This window comes from Drosophila pseudoobscura, chromosome 2 (assembly GCF_009870125.1).
Source record: "Drosophila pseudoobscura strain MV-25-SWS-2005 chromosome 2, UCI_Dpse_MV25, whole genome shotgun sequence".
Classification (NCBI taxonomy): domain Eukaryota; kingdom Metazoa; phylum Arthropoda; class Insecta; order Diptera; family Drosophilidae; genus Drosophila; species Drosophila pseudoobscura.
In genome coordinates, this window is record NC_046679.1 from 12063227 (window position 1) to 12084759 (window position 21533).

Below are 21533 nucleotides of genomic sequence, written 5' to 3' on the forward strand. Positions count from 1 at the left end.
ACTCAATCCATGCATCCCATGTTCCACCCAGCCATTAAAACGTGAGCCTATACCATACCAATCTTTATTTCCCTTAACCAAATGACAATTTCAGCACTTTCTCTAACCAAACATGGAATTCATGAGGTTGTCCTGGCGCTCACGGCGGTTGGACTCGTCCTGCTTGAAGCGGCGCAGCTCCTCGTAGACCACGTCGTCGGTCTCCAGCTCGTAGCGGCACAGGGGACACGAGTTGGTCTGCAGGTGGATCGGATAAGTACTAGACAAATAGTACAAATGGAATACCCAAACGATTACCTTCTTCAGCCACAGGAGAATGCACTCCTCGTGGAACTCGTGCTTGCACGGCAGAATCTTGTACACCTCTCCCACCTGGGCCGGCTCCTTGCACACCGCGCACTCCAGATCGTCGCCCACCTCGGCCTCCAGGACCTTGTGCACAGGCAGCGCAGCGACGGCGCGCTTCGAGGCCTCCGGCACCTCTATGTCGATGTCGATGCCGTTCATGATGGCCAGCACCTGCAGGCGGCGGTAGTGCTTGGCAAAGTCGTTGGCCCCCTCCGGACCGGTGGGCTCGTGGCCCAGCTCCTCAAAATAGTCGGACATGGCTGCAAATTTGTTCAACAAACAATTAACAATAAAAATTGAGAGGTTGACAGGACAATCGTAGGTGTTTTTTCTTTCAGGGAACCAAATGCAATATTTATTTCGAAATTTCTCGTATTCTCTCGTATACAATGGGGACATCCCAATCCAGTCGGTCCTCTACTATAATAATTGCTCGATTAAATAATCGTATAATTGTTTAAGTATCTAAGAGGTCTTTGCATTTAAAATGTTTAATTTTAGTTTTAGTTTTACTCTCGTTTCAACAATTTAAAATTTAATAAGTCTAAAGTTACAGGCATATACTGGCTTCTTGTTAAATTCCACCACACAATTTCAGGACCACAGATACATATAAGATGGGTTGGGGAGCTGCCCAAGATGTGTGGAACAATGCGATACAAAGATGCAAAATAGGAGCAGGAATCGATCGAATTTTTAACCAGTTTTTTCCAACAAAAAAAAGGGAAGAGATAGGGAGACCAATAAAAACACAAAAATTAAATTCCTTTTTCGTTTCTTGTTTTTGTTTTTTTTTTGTGATTTTCTCTTTACTAAATGATGTGTTTTTTGTTTTTTTTTTTTAATAATATTCAGTGTTGTAAAGTTATGGGTAGTTTACGGTACTTCATCGTAGTTACAGAGCTTGAATTATATAAAGTATGTATTACTCTTTAGACTAAGGGTAGACTGGTCGCCACAACTGTGCCTGGGGGCGCCCTACTGGTTGTTTCTCTTAGAGTGTAGTGTTGCATCTGTTGCAGGCTTATCGACTAAGGGTGCTTGCAGGATTCGTGGAGCAGAGTACGAGTGGAGTAAAATATATGGAGTATAAAATAAAAGTTGGGCTCGGGGAGAGAGTAAAACAAAACAAGACTTAGGCGCTAGGCTTTACAAATTAGTGTTTACGATTGCTAGAGAATAAATTAGAGGCGCCTGGTGGGAGGGAGGATTGTGGGTGGTTGGGCAGGGCTGGACGGGGGTCGGGGTCGGGCAACGGGCTAATCGAAAAAACAGATTTATATACAGAGCGGGCGTGGGTGGGGGGGTGGTAGGGAGGGCGCGCTACTTAAAGACGAACGAAACGAAAACGAATAAGTACACGGTTCTTGAAATATTTTAGCTACTTTAGCAGAGGAGGAAAGGGTAGCTATGCGTGGGGGGGAGTACACATGGAGTAATTACAATGCGCTTTAGATATACATATATATATATATATGGATATATAGTATATAGGGAGGAGGGCGTATATAGAGAAGATACATATGTGTATACATCGATAATTTCTATAGTAAACGATCGGCTCGCGTTAACATCTATCACTAGCATTTACAGTTAGTTCTAGTCTAGTGCTAAAAGCAGCAACGGCAACGGCAACGTTACGGTTCCGGTTCCGGTCCACTCCTGGTGGCCCTTTCCTCTGGCCTTACGTATCAGAGACTGGCGCGCTTGATTGGGAGGTGTTTGTGGCGAGGATTGTGTGTGTGTTTGGTTGAGGGATGGAGCGAGCGTGCGGGCGGGCGGACTGGGTTTAGAGCTGCATCTAAGGCACTGGGCCGCAGGGCAGCCCGTCCTAGTCCGTGATGGATATCTGCGCATAGCCCACCAGCGAACGCTCGTCGGGCACCTCGCCGGGCTGGACGCCCGAGCTCAGCTGGAACGTGATCGTCTTCATGGTGGCGCACTGGGCTATCAGATGGTCCAGGTGCTGGGCCATAGGCTGTGTGTCCAGGGCGTCCACGAGGCCAGCATCCACCAGCTCGGTGGCAATGCCCTCGGCCGTGTCCTTGCCCACCATGAACTCGAAGCGAATGTCGTGCAGTTCGCGGCGCAGGTTGCGCATCCGCAGCACCAGATTGACGGGTGGTGCCTCCTCGCCCCCCCGCTCTTCGCTGGGCAGGGGCATCTGGGCCAGGCCCGCGGTCACCTCCTGGGTGCTGGCGGCGGCGACTGGGGCGGCAGTGGCATTCAGTGCTCCTGCTGCGGCCGTTGCTGGCGTAACAGTGGCCGAGGAGACGCTGTGCGTGATCTCGGGCGAGGGGTCCTCTCGATCGCTGTCCGAGGAGTCGGCCCGCTCCAGCCGGTTCATGGGCCGATCCTCCGAATCGGAGTCCGATGAGGGATGCTTGCGTCCGCCGCTGGTGCCGCCGTTGTCCTCCTCCTCGCTGGACCACACCCACTCGCCGGTGACGGTGCGGTGCAGACGGCCGGAGGCTCCCGGCTGCCGCTTGGCAGCCTTGTGCACCCGCGTCTCCATGCTGGGGCCCGACTGGAGCAGCGTCTGGGTGAGGTACTTGCGGTCCTTGGCCTTCTTGAAGAAGGCATGCTTCAGGAGCTCGCTGGCAGTGGGCCGTTTCGAGGGCTCCTTCTGGAGGCACTCGACGATCATCTTGCGGAATGTCTTGCCATAGGCCTTGTACTGGTCCTTGTCATCGGCGCCCGTGTCCAGGGTGGGCGGATCGTTCTGCAGCGTCAGCATGAGCACCTTCATCGGCGGGTACTTGTGGTACGGCGCCGTTCCGGTGGCCATCTCAATGGCCGTGATCCCGAACGACCAGATGTCCGCCTTGAAGTCGTAGCCGTGGTCCTGCTCCATCACCTCCGGGGCCATCCAGCAGGGGGTGCCCACGAAGGTGTGCCGCACCTTCTGGCGCGACAGATCCCGGCCCGTGGCCAGCCAGGCGCTCACGCCGAAGTCGGCTATCTGGATGGTGCCGTCGTCGCCGATCAGGATGTTGCCCGCCTTGATGTCGCGATGGATCTGGCCGTTCGAGTGGAAGTACTCCAGGCCCTTGAGCACCTCCTTCAGCACCGTGGCAATGGTGGCCTCGTCGAAGACGCCCTGCTTGCAGTTGGACGTCCGCATCTTGTGCTTGATGATGTCCAGCAGGGAGCCGCCCTCCAGGAGGCGCAGCACCAGCCACAGCTCCTCGCGCACCACAAACGATGTGTGGTAGGTGACCACGTTCTCGTGGTTGCACGACGACATCGCCTGGATCTCCTTGAGCAGCTCGTCCATCGACGTGTTCCACTTCTCCAGATTGATCCGCTTGATGGCACACTTCTCGTTCCGCGGTATGCAGTACGCCCCGTGCACCACCGCGGTCGCGCCCACTCCGATCACGTCCCGCAGCTCGTAGTCGTCCTTGGAGTTCGGCCACGGCTGCTTCTCCGGCACATTGGCCGCTCCAGCGGCGGCCACATTGTTGCTGGACAGGGTGGCGGGTATGGAGGTCATGCTCTTGGCGGTGGCGGCGGCGTGCGGTGGCGGTGTCCCTGGACGTCGGCGGGGCTGCTGTGATATCGCCGGTTGGCTCTGGGAGCGCTGCTGTGGTTGCCTGCCTCTCGGTTTGGGCTGCTTGCAGACCACGAAACTGTCTCTCTTTTGCAGAGGTTTCTCCTGACAGGGTGGGTGGAATTCCTCGTCCTGCTGCCGATAAATGGATGGATATCCTCCTGCTAGATTGACGCTGGATCGCTTCTCCTCCTGCTGGACGTTGTAGCTGCCCGAATGGGAACTTTCTCTGGCTCCTGAGTCCTGCTGTTCCTCTGATGGCTGCTCACGCTCCTCCTGGTGCTTATCCTTCTTGACAAAGCAACCGAAGATGCGGCTATCTCGGGGATCGGCAACTGATTCGTTGGCTTCCGAAGGGGGTTTGCTGTTGTTGTTGTTGTTGTTGGCGATGTGCGCAACCTCTGCAATAGAGCAAAGAGTAAATTTCGGGTAAAGTTTGGGCCTTGCCTTTGGTTATCGTCAATGGGTTTCATAAAACAACAAGTCTACAAGATAAACGAGCTCTAATTCTTGAACATTTCATGGATAAAATGTCGAGTCGTTGGAAAGAGGAGCCGAAATTGATTTTGAAATTGATTGGAATTTTGATTTCAAAATATTAAATGGGAATTGATTTTTGGGGGGTTGGGGGAAAGTATTAGTCAGGGCCTATTCCATGGTTGGTTCTCTTAGTCATTATCTAAATGTGGCCAGGGAAAGTCAGTGCATCATCGATGAGGGGTACATTAGCCATAAACCAATACTTATTCACAAAATTAATTTGATAAATTTTTGTATGCTAATTCATTGCTAAACAATTTCCTTCAAGCATTTCAATGTTTAAAATTTTTAGAAAAATTACTTTTTTGTACTCTTAAATTTGGATTAAATTAAGCGCTGAAAATGTATTATTATTATTTATTATATTTATTAAAATTCAATTATTCCAAATAAAGTGAATTTTTTCGGAATATTTCAATATTTTTTAAGGTTTTCCTTAAAAAAGATTTAAATTTTCTATTGAAAATAAAATTTTTGCAAAAAAACAAACTTCATTTTTCAGAATATTTCAATATTTTTTGTTTTATAATAATTTTGTGTGAAAATTTATTGCGACTTTTTTGATGAAGCCGGGAATTACCCGCACGTTTTGGCACAATAAATAATATTTTAACGCCCAACACATGTCAAACTGGCAGCTCCCCCCGCTCCACACCCCCCTGTGAACCGCTCTTATGCTAAATTTTTCCACGTTTCGCTGATAAGGTTTCGTTTTATGAATAGACGAGAGCAGTGTGCACCATATGCTGGCCCGCGACTGTTTGGCGATCGGTCAACTGTAAGCGTGCTCTCTTTTGCTCTCCCTCTCTCTGTATGTCTCTCTTTTGCTCCATGTAGCATAAAAAGCGTTTTACTCTCAGCTGAATGTGAGGAATGCCGGAGAGCCGGGGAGGTGAGCGCGGGACCAATGACCGCATTGAGCTATAAATAGCAGCAGCAGCAACATCAACAACAACAACAACAACAGTAACGTGTGGAAATCGTAATTAGCTTTTGAGCTGAAATGTTTATAATAATGATATTGTTCCACTTAGTCGCTGGAGTGTACCACTCGGTAGTCCCATAATGAGATAAGGCCTGCCCCGAAATTGCGATGAAACTTGGAAGAAAGCCCATAAAAAATATATATGTACATATGTATTTTTCGATACCTTCTCATTGGATTTATTTGATTCAATTCAAAGAACTTTAGACTGTACTTTAGACAATAAAATACAGAAAATACTCTTCCATTGGCACAGGCTTTTCCATATTGTTCCTTCTCCCTGTTACCTATAAATATCCCCTTTTATCAATGGGTAGCAAATGAGTGCAACTAAAATTCCACGAAGATATCTATGACAAGGCGAAAACTGCGATAAAGCCTCCAGTTATCGGACGTGTCATGTGCCGGGGTCCGGGCCCGGGCCTGGCACTTAATTAAAACCGAAATCAGCTAGGCAAACAGCAATTGTTATTACACATACATACATAGATACTACACACAAAGACACATACTATATATTTTTTGGGGGTTAACTGAATTTCGCAATTTAACACTTTTTTGGGGACCGCATTCTAATGGGAAACTCAAATAAAATAAAATGCGAAGCGGAGGTATAAAAAATGTTTACACAACAAACAAAACGGCGACGCAGACGAAGAGTACAGGAAACGCCTCTAAAACCGGCAGAGACAAAAAAAAAAACAAAAACAAAACACTTGGCAACAGTCAATAGGGAAGGAGGGATAGCGGGAGAACGGGACCTGTGGCTGCTAATTTAAGCAAAGCAAATACAAATATTTCTAAGTAAAATGTTGCCCAAGAGGCGCCTAGAAAATGTCAAAATAAATCAATATCAAAACCCAAACCAGAAACGTAGGTTGGCAAGGCTTTGAATACCCTTACAGATCGATGGATACCTACACTCATCAGTTGACAATCAAATTTGTCCTTGTAATATTTTAGGTTTAAGTTTTGTTTCATTTTTTCGGAACCACATTTATCACAAGACCTGCCAACAATATTTTTTGAAAGAATATATGAAAAAAACATTCAGTGCGTGGCAGTCATTATACCCTCAACGAGGGTGCATATAGTGAGGAAGAGATGGCGGGGGGCCAAAGGAGGAGAGTGACAGACCAAAGGAGGATAGTGGGAAGAGATGGAGAGAAAGCGAGCGAGCGAGGTGCAGTCACACGATCATGTGCAAATGATAAGCACAAGTCTGCGTTGTCACACGACCGCGTACAGTGGAAAAAAATTGATTTCGTTTCAACATCATCACAGACACACACACACACACACACACAAAACTTGCACACACTTGCGGAGAGTTCAATAAATTTTCATTTCTGTTTTTATTGATTTCACGCAAAAGAAATCAAAACAATTTACGCAAAATTATGAAGAAACCATTACATTGTGTTTGATGTTGTTGTTGTTCTCCTCCTCTTCTCCTTCTCGACGCACGCGCGCGTTTTTCTTCGCCTTCTTCGGGTGCTGGCGTTTTCGTTTCGTTCGTTCAGCCGCTCGTTTCACGCGATTTCGACGCGTTTTCATCCAACGCCGCGCAACAAATGAGCTTTTGCTCGAAGCGGAGCGGCAGCCAAGCCAAGCCGTCCAACAACGTCAGCGACGGCGGCGCGTAACAAGTGCGCCAACGGCCTGATTGGAGGGAGGGCCGCCGCAGAGGACGGCGGGGCAGGCATGTGGCAACAGCAACAACAACAAGCATTCGTTAGAAAATACAAAAATAAATGTATTGAGCAAATATCAACAGCAACAACGTTTACGGCAAGGGGTGGTGCGGGGGGTGGGCTGTGCTGCCGTTTGGCATGGCAAAAGAGACGAAACGAAGAAGAGTGAGAGAGAAACCGAGAGAGAGAAAACCAAGCAAGTGAGAGCAGAGCGGTGATAGTCCGCACAGTGGGCATAATCATGATAAATGTTGGACATTTTTAATTATGGGAAACCATTTCTTTGAAATAAATTATGTAAGAACTGTTTTTCATTAGTAAAAACAAATAGTTAATTTTTAAATATATATATGTTATTGTAATTTGAATTAAAATAAATTTCCATTTACTAAAATTTATTAGAAGAAATATTATGCAAAGAATTAGGCATTTTTCTGGAATAAAAAATCGTTTCTTCTTTTTATGTCACATTTGTCTTTCATTCCCACTGACCATTTCACCATCGAGTATTTTCTCTCCTTTCCTTTGGTTATTCTTTCCACTTTTTTTGTACTCAGATTTTATTTGCTCTGACGCGCACGATAAGTGAAAAACGTTTCCAACAACAACAAACGGGAACAATTAGCAACAATAAAGAGTCCAAAAAAAAAGTAGAGCATAGATACAGCTGACGTATTTTCTATACCGCACCCAGACCCCAAATGGACTCCCAGTCCCTACCACTTGGTTATCTCTCTGTGGGTTGGATAATATACTAATTGTTCCATTCGGTGGTGGGGCGGTGGGGAGTGTTGTGTTGTGGTGGGGACAAGTGGAGGGAAGCCCGAAAAATACGTACGTAAAGCCATCATGGAAAATTTGTAAATTGCATTCACAAACCCGTAGAGAGTAGACTAGACCTCAAAAAAGGGGGAGTCAGAGAAACACCAGCCATATGGAAATATCTACATATCTGTATAATTTCGTGTGGCTTTACTCTGCACACATACATATATACGTATGTACATATGTATATCTTCAGACATTGTGGTTGTAGAGAAATTATAGGATCAGTAGTCTGCATTGGCCATGGCGTGAAATTCTTTTCTGCTGTGCATGAAAATGCGCCATCGTTGGACCCGAAGACATATAAAAATAAAAATCGAACACAACACGCAAAGGCAGACACACACCCATACACACATTTCCCATTTTTTGCGTGGCGGCTCTATTTATAGATCGTCTCCTTCCCATAGATGTTTGCATATCATTTCCAATGCAGTTCGGCCATGGCGGAGTATCACAGGGGTGGTGTATGATCCGAGGAGGAGGATGGGCCGACGTCTGGGGTTGGCGGCCGGCAAAGGTGATCGTCATCAGCGTCATATGCGTAGGTATGCGTGAGTATGAAACGGAATGAATCGGAATCGGGAAAGGTAGAAATGAATGAAAATGAATACTCTTCTTTGAGCCTTTGTGAAGGTTTTTTCGTTCCCACGACTGTTTACCTGAAGACATAACCCTCTCTCTCTCTCTCTTTGTCGCTCTCGGCAACACCGAGCTTACTCGTTTTGCCTCGCTCCTTCGATCATCTCTCTCCCTTCGCGCTCTCTCACCAACACGCTCTCTGCACCAAGATCAAAGCACGGAAGAGAAGCTCATACACTGAGAATAATGCATGTAACAATTTGCTACGAAAAATCAGAGTTCTGGAAGTATTGAATCACACATTGATGGCTTTTTAGTAACGGAAGTAATACCTATTAAACTTGATTAGTCTTCCCAAATCAGAAGGTGACTCAAATCTACGTGATCCACTTGTCTCCGGGGGGTTGAGGGGTTTACCACAAACCCCCATTAAGGGAAACACTTCACCATGTGAAGCTCTCGACTATAAATCTATTTTATACCTACTTAAAGCAAATATTATTAGCCATTTAACGTAGAAAATCGAATCTACCAGACACTTGAGCAAATTTATTGCCCTTAAATCAGTGGAAAATTATACAACAAATGAGATTTTGGATTTGCAATTACAAATATTCGACAGCTTCATTATAATGGATGAAACGAAATAAATTGTATACGCTATATGTTTGTTTAATTTGTGGTTATTGTAATTCATTTAAAGGCATATAATGGTGTTAATATTGACACTTTAACGAGCTTTTGCATGGCATATCGTACCATACAATATCGTATTATCATCACAATTTACACTGTAATCGTCAGCTAAGAATGATATATACTCATCACATATGTTTTAATATTACATATGAGTGCTGGGTCGTGCCAAGTGCCTCAGCGACTGTTTGTTTGGATTTTATCTCTGGTTTTTGCAAATTTTCAGCAGTTTTCGTGTGGAAAAATAATTGATTATCTGGCTTTGCATTTACAGCTTTCAGCACTGGCATTGATTAATGCATTTTGAAAGCGAATTAAGATCTTTTAATGTCTCGATCTTGGCATTACATTCTGTGTATTTTCAACGATCAATCAAATCAAAGATTTCAAGAAATATGTAATTATATGAAAGCAACAACGAGAAAACACTTTTTAATGGTGAGCCACTTGGAAATCTCTTAAATCTTAAGACTTTGTAGATATATGGGAACGTACCAGCAAGGATAATAATTTTCTATCGTATTTCTATTGGAGTGTAATAAAATGTGTGCCTTTCAAGAAATTAATATCAAAAATATTAAAATCGGGAATAAATATCTAACTTGATCTTTTTAATAAGTGACTAATGGAATTTGGAAATTGTTCAGCCACAATATTTTTCGAAATTCATATAGCTAAAATTAAATTTTAGTAGGAAATATTTTTTAATCAAAACTGAAATAAATCAGTTTTGAAATCTATTTTTCCTCATGGTTTTCCTAGCTGATTTATTGATGCCATTTATTTGAAATATTCAACGGAATGTGGAATAGCAATCCACTTTTTATTGACATTTTTATCATCGGATAACAACAATAATTTTCAAATTTAATTATCCTTAGTTGAGGTATTTATGAATCACTGTCAGAGGATGAGTTTTTCCAGCGATTCCCCTAAACGGTGGCACACCTCTTAGGGTTCCACACCCCACACTCCACACTTGCCACTCATTTCTACAATCTATCTATAACCCGGGGATCATAAATTTTGATATTTCCATTAGATACATGTACATATTCCTGGCTTATAAAATGACAAATGCGGGGCACGAAATTATAAAAAATGAATTTAGTCACACAATGGAAATTTGCATTCTGTTTTTTTCCACCAAAAACACACACAAAATTGAAGTTTACTTCAAATAAAATTGCAAACCCACTTTGCTTGAGGCACATAAAATTGAGTAGCTGCATTTTGGAGTTTTTCACGATTTTTGATTTGAGATTTCTGTAGTTTCTTCACACTTGACAATCGAGGAGGACACTTGAGGAGAGGCGTCGTCCTGGCCAGAGCGGCTATCAACTGGCGATTGCGATTGATTGGGGAGATTCGATCCGAATGCAATTCAGAATCGCATTGCTCGCGATCGGACTGCTGACGACGGCTGACGACGGACGGCGGCGGTCGCTCCTCCAGCGCGCAAATCACAATTTCGACTGAACTTCACAAATCGTTGTAATCAAACATTTAAAATGAAAAGGTTTTTTTTTTTCGTTAAGCAATAAACAACAATAAAAATTAAATGAGCTCTACAAATGGCGGAACACGACGAAAACAGCAACAATAACAGCCATAACGATCCATAGCGACGCGTCGAGACAGACGGTGGCGACGGTGGCGATGGTGGCGATCGACGGGGACGGAACCTGTGCAAAATGTGCGAAATTTTGCCGCCTCCATTGCCGGGCCGCGTTGGCGTTGACGTTAGTTAGTTGGTGGTAGTAGTTCCCAGTCTATATCTGTGTTTCTATCTGTATCTATAGCTCTATCTGTAACTGTATCCGTGTCTGTTGCGGCGGCTGCTTTATAGCTAAAGCTCGGCTGTCCCCCCATTAAGTAATATGAATGAGTGATTGACTTTGATTTCAAATTGAAATGGAAATTCCTTTGGGGCTGGGGAATACCTATTTGCATATTTCGGTTCCAGTTCCAGTTCGGAACATTTTGGAAAAAGAATTTAAAACAATTTTATTCTAAGGAGATTTAAACTCAAATATCGCTAAAGATAAGCTTCCTTTTCGATAGATTTATCCAGACATCGAACGCATCAATACACCAACGAAGTCTGGTTGATGTTTTCGGGAAAGGAGTGACACCGATCGCTGGCTGAGGGGCCCAGATGGAACTACAGTACTGCTGGACGACCGCTGGCTGGACGACAGACTGCTGGACGACAGACTGCTGGACGACCGCTTGCTGGACGACAGATTGCTAGACGACCGCTTGATGGACGATATCTTGCTGGACGACCGCTTGCTGGACGACAGATTGCTAGACGACCGCTTGCTGGACGACAGATTGCTAGACGACCGCTTGCTGGACGACTGCTTGCTGAACGACGGCTTGCTGGGCTCCGAGACATCCTGGAAGACTGTGTCCTGCTTTTCAATGTTTCGGTCGTAGAGCTTTTTGAACCACTGAGCGAAGTCCAAGTTCTCGCGACAGCCACCCACAATCATCCTGCCTATCTGGATGTCCTTGTCCACACCCACCTTCTGCAGGGCCCGCTGTAGCAAAAGGAAGTTGGCCTGGTAGTCCGCCTGGAGATGTGAACCGTGTTTCACCTTCTTCAGGTTTATGGTGCCCGGATGGAGTTGGTTAAACAGCTGACAGTACTCGGCGCCGGATCCCAGAGCCTCCAGCTTCTTGATATCGATGTTCAGGGTACTGTTTATCCATTTTATGATCTCCTTACGCGACAGGTTCTGCGAAGGATTTGAGTTTCTGGTGTGGTAAACGTTCAGCATGTCGTTCTCTTTTATCAGTGAATTTGGAAAAACAAATTTTTGTAAATCTTGTAAAATATATTTTGTTTTTTCAGGCAATCTTATCTGTCTGATGTTTCGAATAAGACTATTTCCAACACTTTATTGGACATTTAACGCCTTTGCTTCCTTGATGCATGATTTTTAGCTGATTTTTCAACGATTCCATAGGTTACTCGACTCCGAATTAAGGTGCCCGTTAGTTTTAAGTCCTAAAAAGTTGACGACCCGGTAAACTTGTGGGAAAATCAGTTCGGCTTTCTCGGGGCCTGTAATTTGTGGGAACGAAAAAGAACAACAGGGTGTTGTTAAGCGCACAAATGTGCGCAGAACACAGGATTTCTTTGATTCAAACATCAGCGCTTTTTATGCTTTGCTTAATGTGAAGTGCCTTTTCTTCTTTGTTGGGAATTCTAAAATTCTTCAAATATTGTATTTTGGAACTAGTTCATACAAAATCTATCAATCAAATACCTGATTTTTTAGAACTGGTACCGAAATATTGAGTTTGGAAATTGTTCCAAATGAAAACAGTTCTGGTATTACCGGAATCAAACCGATGTAGCTAGCAGACTCCATAATTTTTCGAAAAACCTTCCAAGAGATTGAGTTTTTCAAATTTTGAACTGGTTCGAAAACGAACTGTATCGTTCCTGCGTTTCTAGAGTTAAATCGGATTATATTTTACCCCAAAATTGTACATATGGAACTAGTGCTTTTATCTCTACTCCTTTTTAGCTTCACGTTATATTCCTCCCCCTCCCTGGTAAGCATTAACCCTACCTAAACCCAATTTAACCCATGTTTACTCTGGAAAGGCATTCCTCTGGAAAGGCATGCGCATTTAACTCATGTTTGTATTATTTTAACAATTAGAGGAAATTTATTTTTAAATTCTTGTTTATAATTCAAGTTGCTTTCTTTTTCCATTTTTTTTGTATGCGCATTTTCGAGGGGGATTTATTGTATTCGAGCTAACAAAAGCGAATAAGCAAAATGTGTGAAATTTGTCAGGCTGTGCAAATTGTATCTGTATCTATGTACACACGCGTATATCTGTGTCTGTGTCTGTAAACGTAGGAGGTTACTTTTTATGCGCACCGGCAACACGAGTCAAGTGATCGAACGCCCTCAAAAATGTTGACACACAAAAGACCGAAAGCCCCGATTTAATTAGCGCCCAATGTTATATGACACGTGCGTGGGCGGGCCAAAGGTTGAGTGCGTTCCTGGCACCTCCGTGGAAGCTTTCCCCAAATATTCGCTGGCGTGACGTCGGTGTCGGTGTCGGTGACATGAGAGTCTAAAAACTAGAACTAAGAACCACACAATCGAGTTTTTGTACAGCAAGATACTAATTGTATCTTTTTGTTGGGACAACTACCGAAAACCAATCCAGTCGTTGTAGAATCCGGTAGATGTGTAGCCAAAGCGGCCTTGGATTCTCTTGGATCCCCACAAGCACAAATGGACAGCCATTATCTACAGCCTTGTCGGTAATACATACATCATACCCTTGTGCACCATTGGGGTTCATGAAACTTTATACATTTTGTATAAACAAAAGTACGTTTTGAGTTTTCAAAAAAATGCCACAAATTTGCCATGTGCCATGTCTCATATGCCAAAATCATAGCTCACACGTTCAGTTCAATTTGCTGGTCAAGATTTCATGTGATCTTCCGCTCGGTCTGCCTCCATCTGTCAAGGCAAGGACGCCTGGGTCTTTTGCACTCGCGAAAAAATAAAAATAAATCAATATTCTTGAGAGCAAAATGTTATACAGAGTTCGAGGGTATTGCAGTTCAATGAGCCACAGAATGCGCCGTCCAAGTGCAGGAAGTAAATGTTTGTGCTGCACACATTTCAGATATGACAAAAATAATAATTAGTCAAGTTTTCAGTGGAATTTCAAGCATTTATAAAGATTTACTACGGGGTAGAGGTTTTATATGTTGTTTAAAATTCGGAAAAAACGGATACAAATTTTAATTTAAAAACATATTTTTAGTTTTTTGTTAATTTATTTTATACGAGGTAGAGACTTTATATTTTGTTTAAAGTTCAAAAATATAAAGATGAAACAAAAGTTAAAACTTCAAAATTAAAAATGTATTTATTTCTTATAAGAAATAATGAATTTGCATGCCCGAAATTTAATGAAATATTTGTGAATCAGGTTAAATGATTTTTAGTTATTTGTTAAATTTGTTTATTCGGGGTAAATACGAAAATAAAATGGAGAGATTTTATAGTTTTAGTTGAAATAAAAATTAAGTCTTTTAACTATATACATATCTCAGAAATTTATTTAAATATTTTGTGAAGATTTGACTGTGAATCAGTTCAAATTATTTTTTGTTAATTCTTATATTTTTTGATTGATTAAATTGATTAAAATGGTATAAAAATAAAATCTATAAGATATGTATCTCTTTATATGGCACATGCTCCGATTTTGATACATTTTTGAGGTGTTTAAAAGTGTATAGTGCTGATTACACTCTCTCACAGAGTGGCTTAGCACTAAAGACAGGCTTTTAATGTCTGCTTTTAAAACCAAACACAATTAAATGACAATTATTTCAGACACGCTTCATCGAATATAATCCGTATAAATCATTCGTTCCATCTACAATATTCACAATATCTCCAGTTCCACTTTGAACACGAGAATACCGATGCTCACATCTCAATTATAAAATATTTGTTATACAATACAGGTTAACCTTGCCACAAATCACACAGGCCCGGGGCACGTACGTACCCCTCTCTCTCTCTCTCTGTTCAGCATGCCTCGTCAATATGCAAAATAATCGTTAAGTCCGCGACGCGCGAGAGATGACAATGCCTAAAAATAGCAATCGCAATTGAAATGTCGGTCCATATTAAGCCCCGGAGCACAGTTATACTTGGGTTTTGGTTTCTTTCACTCGCCGTGTTTTTTTTTTGTTGTGGCTAAATTTAAAACGTTAAACGTCACGTTGAGTGGGTAGGAAATGGTGCACACAATTCTGTAGCGATCGTGCACAATGGGGTCAGCCCTCTCTCTGACAGGCAGACCCTCCTGTGCAGAAATTGTAAATTACAAGCAAACAACACAAGTTCAAAGTCAAAATACCAATTGAACAAAAGCAGAGAAGGAGAGAGAGAGAGAGAGAGAGATCTCGAAACGTATGTCTGTCAGCAGACACCGACCCATTCATTCAGTACCCCGGTCCCCTGACGATCCTCAAACATGATCATTATGTCAATTTGTTGTTGTTTTTCCGCTCGACCGAGCATGCAAACAAATTAAGACTGAGGGCGGCGCCGTGCCCCGGAATAGCGACTAGTGAAATTTAATTAGCATGGCCCCACTGTACGAATCACTGGGGCTGTCTCTGTCGCTGTCTCTGCCGCTGTCTCTGCCGCTGTCTCTGTTTCGGTCTCGGTCTCATGCCCTCCCACACATTTCCGCGTGCTAGCAGTGAGGCAAATTGAGCGATTAGCGCCGAGCAGAACGTGACCCAGGAACCCGTCTACTCCCCAACCCCCCCCAACCACCCCCACGCCCTGCTATCTCCCATCTGCCATCTCAATTTAATTTCGATTTTAGATCAACATTTAGATTCGACTTTTGTGCAATGCAATTCTGTTTAATGCGTTTCATCGTCTGTCTGGCCCCATACCGTCCCGTCCCGATCCGATCCGATCGGATCCTATCCCACCGAAGCGTGCTCTTTTGATGACTTTAGAATATTCCCACATACCGATGACTAATTACGTGTTGATTTACATTTTTACTATAAATACTACAATTTTATTTACAAAATGATTACCGGGAATCATTTTAAAATTCTCCTAATCGGGTTTTAAATATAATGTTTAAAAAAAATTTAGTGTGGAATCCTTTAATCCGCTGCTCATTCAGTACCAGACTAAAGACAACAAAGTCCCGTGGTTGCCTTTCCTGCCACGCGCTCTCTCTCTCGCAGAGCAGCTTAACAGCAAACCAAAAATCAAAAAAATTTACATTTCCAATAAAAAAATTTAAGGAATTGGAAGGAATTCTTAAAGTGGAAGCAGTAACAGAAAATAGTCCTCGAAGGTACCATGGAAATGGAGCGTACCCCCAGATTTAAATCTTTTTATTTTAATGTAATTTAATGCCAAAATTATCAATAAAAGCAGGTCTGAATAGTTCCAATTTATGGCCATTAAAATTGTTCCTTAAACGGAAATATGTACCTCCATGAGGAAAAGATAAAATATTTCTTTAGAAAAAAAGTATTTAACAAAAAGATTAATAGTAGTTTTTGGAGATAATGATTTATTGAGAATATAAAAATATGGCAATATAAAAACATTGTTCCACAAAAACCCTGAGCAGCTCTTTTATAAATACATAAATAAATAATTTGGAAATCTAAATGTGTGAGAAGCCAGTTATGTTTGCAATTTTTGTTCAAAAATACTTGATCTACATTCGTCATATGGGGGTTCCTTCAGAGAATCTTCTTCTACTTACCAGAGGATCCTTTTAAATCTGTAAAAACAAATAAAAAACACTTTAGAAGCTTCAAAGAGGGGAAAATTCAGTACAATTTAAATAAGGGATTACGAAATTTAAGCAATAATCTTCCATCAAAAATTCAACATTTAAGAGATATGACAAAGAGATGGGGAAGCAATAATAAATAATTAGAGCACATAAATTTTGATTTGTAAATGTTCAAATAATTTATTATTATTTTTGCCTGCCCCAAAAAGGCAGCCCAAAAATAAATGAGTCTCGTATATGCGGCCGGCCACATAACTTATCTTCATGCCAATAAATATAAAACTTATCCCGCATGCATATAAATTATGAGCAGCCGATGGCCACCGGCCACCAGCCACCAGCCACCGACACGGGCCGTCGAGATGCCGCCAATTTCTATGCCACAAGAGGAGTGCAGCTGAGGTAGGTGCTGGTGTGGCACCTGTTGCAACAAATTAGGCGAACGACAACATAAATAAGGATGTTTTTATCAAGCAAGCGGCCAGAGAGTAAACTTAACAAAAATTAATAGGGCATGTTGTGGATAATCTTTAAATTATTTTAAAAAAAAATATTCCCTCTTTTGGTATTTTTTTAAAGCTACTTCTTCTAAATTTTGAGACAGTCAAGGGGGCGGGAAGAGGTTTGTTTTGGCTTTGAAATTCCACACAGAAATATTTCCCAATCTTTAAATCAAAGCAGAGGCCCAAAAACAGCTGCAGACTTTAATAATCTGTCATAAATTATAAACACAATTTATGCTGCAATATTTGCAAATATTCTAAAAACAATAACAACACGATAATAATAACAGACTCTCGTCAACACGCTCTCACATCCATAAAAACAGACGGCATGGCACGTGCTGTAAAACCCATTAAAAATATTTTCCTACAGTCATGAAACGAGAATAAATAATAGAAAACTGAGAGCGTATTAAAATATGAAATCTTTGTGGACAACAAAATGACATGCAAGACAAACAAATTGCGCTTAAATTTATGACAGGCACTCGCTCTCGATCTGGCTCTCTGTCCCATCCACAGACCCATACCCAGACCCATCCATCCGCCTTCCCATATGCGACATCGGACACACGAGTGCACCAAAATAAAATATGTTCAATGCAAAAAATTCAACAAATTACTAAAGTATTTTGTACAAATATTAAAGCCAAAGAAGTACCCATTTCTCTCTTTTGGAAGATTGCATATAAGACAGTAAATTCTGCCAAAGAATTTTGTATCTTAAAGGTTTTTAAAACCAGGTTAGAAAACATATCTCCTTGCCTTGTCCCTAGATCTTTCGTAGGGTCGTTCCACTAGGGCATGTCCTCGTTGATCTTACGGCTTTTTAATGGATAACAATAGAAAGCTGATTCAATGCTAGAAAAAAGCACGTAAGCCTGAAGCTAATAAAATTCCCATTTCATGAATATGAGCTCGTAAATGCTCAGAATAAATCTTAATAGTTTGATATATTTTTTATTGCAGAAATCAACTTTTTATCTCGAAATCAATTAATTTAATCTAAACTTTTTTGTCGCAAAAATTTTAAATTTTACTCCCTTAACAAAAATTTATTACAAACAATACACTCAGCGAAAAATGGCAGAGTAAAATGAATTAAAAACATATTTAATTTAAATATATATATATTTTTTTAAATGCAAAATTTAAAAATAAATGAAAAAAAGTCTTTGTAAATAAATAAATAAAATAAAATATATGTAAGGTAACTTTTATCATTAATGGAAATATTTTAATGTAATAAATAATATTGAAATATACTTTTAAATGAAATATGTTCAAATATTTATATATAAATATATATAAATATTTATTGAATTTGTAGTATATATTTATTTTAAATATCACATATATGTATTAATTTTATATATGATATATATTGACATAAAACAATTTCCATATTAATGGTGAAATGTCAGTGAAAAAACTTCCTTTCTATTATAATGGTATCAATAATTCTCATCTCAGGGCTTTTTTCTCCGGGTGTATATTTTCTAATATTTTTAAAGTGTTTTTTGTAGTCCTCGATCCCCTCCGAGTTCCATAGAACAAATGCAATGAGTATCTCCTGCCATCCCTGTGTTTTGCATTACATTGGGGATTAATCTTATCGCAATCATTAATCGAACTAATGAAATTCCAAGTGCTGCTATATTTAGGCATGACTATCCCCAAGGAAGGGTCTTGCCTGGTCACCAGACGACAACAGTATGTGAATGCCAATCAATAAGTGATGCAGACTGTACTCGGAATCAATCGGCAATTAAGATGGGGCGCCAGAGGCGACGATTGCACGTGGTCCGCACGATGGTTCGTCACATGGGCGACAACTATCTAAACAATTGCCAATAGTCGCATTCCGAGCATAAATTGCAGGCACGGATGCAACTAATTAGAAACGCAAATTGCCAATTGCCACTTGGCCAGGCCACAGGTGTAAATGGCACGATTATTCCATTATGATAGCCACTCCGCTTTAGCATTAAGCCCCGTTGATCAATCGAATTAGCAACACGGTTTCACCCTTCCCCACCCAATCCCATCCCATTCCATTGTGATCGATTTTATCGGATGCTGCTGACGGCTATAGGAATGGTACAGCCACGCGACTGTGGCATGCGGCCCACTTGTGAAATTCCTTAGCAATTAGGATTCATGCGAGTACGAGTATGCATAGGTGTTCAGAGGTTCCAACTACTTTGAGGCCCCGAAGAAGGCTTCGAAGGGGAACAAATTGTTTTAGGGAATTTGTACATACAATTGTTTTCCCTACAAGAATTTCAATACATTTGCTCTTTCCCTGCAGTGATTTAATTGCTGTTTGCATTACCAGTTTTTAAATGAATTTAAAAGCGATTAAAATTCAGACATACAGCTGTGTTCATGCAAAGAGTAATGCCGCACTTCACAGCTTTAAAAACAGTTTTTGGGAAATTTTTTCCAAATCTTCAAAATTGTAAATACCTAAATCCCATAGCACTTGGCATTCTTCTGTTTTTTATTATTTATTTTTAAAAGAACCCATCAAATCTGCTGTTCATGGAAATAATAATACTGTAAATATATAAATAATATTGTTAAAAGTGGCTTTCCCATTTTTGTACACGTTTTCAGCGTGTTCAAAGGCAAAAAGGGAGCAAATATCTATGCACATATGTATATATTAAACAAAATACCGATAAACAATATCGCAACAATATTTTTTATTAACTATTGTTTTGCAATTTGTTATCGTTTACTTGCAATAATTATCTGACAATTAACGTATTGATGTAAAGATTGTAAGATAATTACAATTCAATTATAAGCCATTTTCCATGTAATAGTCGGATACCATATGGGGTCGGGCCATTTTACATATTACTATCCATATATTTCCCCATATTTTGACTTCATGAACCAGAACTATTACACCGGCGAAACACGTATTCGTATTGTATCATTGTATACTAAAGAAATCTTCTCCTTCTACCGATACCTCCGTACACGAAGACGGAAACTTAAAAATATCGAAACCAGGTCTAGTTTTCCCAATTTAACCGTAAAAAAAATAGGTATCGGGTATATCAGTCCCCAGTTATATTTTAATAACATAAAATACAAATAAAATCTACAATAACTAGTGAAAATCGATATCTACATATCTGACATATTTCCATTTCCACTAAATGGAAGTGGTCTGATAAGAGGGGGATTGTAAGTTTGGTTCACGTGAGGAAATACCCAGGATTATGCGGGCGAGCCATCTTTTGTGAGGCCGAAATTTAATTGAACCCCAAACCCCTAGTGGAATTATTGTTAACCTTCAGAAATTGGTGTGTGAAAATTAACCTTAGTGATGTGTTCCGACAGAAACTAGTTACAGCAGCGGTAATAAAAAATGATAACACGCTAAATGAATGCGTATTGCATAATGTGTTTGTCTCTCTCTTGCTGTCGCCTGCAATTGAAAATGCAAATTGCGCGGGAATTGGAAAGAACAGCTGGTCCGGGACAGCTGCCCTGCTCTCGCGCTCTCTCTCTCTCTCTCTGTCATTCTCTGGTGCACCCACAATCCAGAGAAATGGGTGGAAAGCAGCAGAAAAACCTCTAATTGGGGCTAGTTGGCGAGCGAGCGCTGGGTAGCGTAGTCGTCCATTTGAAGTTCGTATCAATTAAGAGAAATGCAGCAATTCAATCAGACCGAGGGTGTGCCGGCCCAATATTGCTGGACGCCAGTGTCTCCAGTAATACACGCGCGTGTTCCAATTCCAAACGGTGACACGCATAACCTCACACAACCACAAGCTTATTCACTGAGTCACCCTCTCTCTCAAGCAGCCTCTCTCTCTCTTTCTCACTGCCTATTTGGTTGCTCTCTCTCCGCACAGATGACAACAAGCCGGTATATTCGCGGTTGCCGCAACGAATGAGAGGCTAAAAGGCAATCAAATAAAACAAAAAGAGAGAGAGGGAGAAGAACTACACAAAACAGAATAAGTCAGCGGCACTTTGCTAGAACCAGTTACAGAGATATTCAAATGGAAAATATGCATAAAAAACGAACAAAGTAGGATAAGGAGAAAGACAGTGGGAAGGAGGAAGAGATGAATTGTAGGAGTGGCACTGCGCACTGCTGATTTGTGAGGCAACAATTGGGGCAAAATCGATGAAAAAGCAATAGGCACTCACTCTCCTCTCTGCTCCTTGGATCGACGGCACCGCTGTGATTGATTTATTCACCGCTTCAGATAGAAACTCCGATCTTCTGAAGCACAGAAAATATCTTAGTTTCCTCTTCGAATGCACAAAAAATCAGCAAACCGAAACGTCTCGACGGCACGAAAAAACAACAACTTTTGGTGGCCGTGTTTCAATCCCGTTTCGTTGTTGCCGTTCGTTCTCTTTGTTTATCATGTCGAAAAGCTTGCGAGAGAGAGAGAGAGTGGATGTTGGCGCGTGGAATGAAACACTTC

The 21533-nt window shown here is 41.5% G+C and overlaps 3 protein-coding genes across 5 annotated transcripts; all 3 read right to left on the minus strand.

Moving 5' to 3' along the window:
* Positions 1 to 50: 50 nt before the first annotated feature.
* LOC4801440 (E3 ubiquitin-protein ligase RNF181 homolog) lies at positions 51 to 21437 on the minus strand. Of its 3 annotated transcripts, XM_001358497.4 has the most exons (4): positions 21250 to 21437; positions 16538 to 16555; positions 298 to 608; positions 51 to 237 (listed from the first exon to the last, which is right to left on the minus strand). In XM_001358497.4, the coding sequence occupies exons 3-4, from the start codon at positions 604 to 606 to the stop codon at positions 103 to 105; spliced, it is 444 nt and encodes a 147-aa protein (XP_001358534.1). In that variant the 5' UTR covers positions 607 to 608; positions 16538 to 16555; positions 21250 to 21437; the 3' UTR covers positions 51 to 102. The 3 variants fall into 3 exon arrangements, with proteins under 3 accessions (XP_001358534.1, XP_033236423.1, XP_033236417.1); XM_033380532.1 differs by lacking the exons at positions 16538 to 16555; positions 21250 to 21437 and adding an exon at positions 6843 to 7008; XM_033380526.1 differs by lacking the exons at positions 16538 to 16555; positions 21250 to 21437 and having other exon boundaries at positions 298 to 666.
* On the minus strand, positions 839 to 10671 carry fray (oxidative stress responsive kinase frayed). The gene is made up of 2 exons (XM_001358495.5): positions 10422 to 10671; positions 839 to 4302 (listed from the first exon to the last, which is right to left on the minus strand). The coding sequence occupies exons 1-2, from the start codon at positions 10453 to 10455 to the stop codon at positions 2180 to 2182; spliced, it is 2157 nt and encodes a 718-aa protein (XP_001358532.5). The 5' UTR covers positions 10456 to 10671; the 3' UTR covers positions 839 to 2179.
* Positions 11211 to 12139, minus strand: LOC6897206 (microtubule-associated protein RP/EB family member 2-like). Its single transcript, XM_002137342.2, has one exon. The coding sequence runs from the start codon at positions 12007 to 12009 to the stop codon at positions 11290 to 11292; it is 720 nt and encodes a 239-aa protein (XP_002137378.2). The 5' UTR covers positions 12010 to 12139; the 3' UTR covers positions 11211 to 11289.
* Positions 21438 to 21533: the final 96 nt, after the last annotated feature.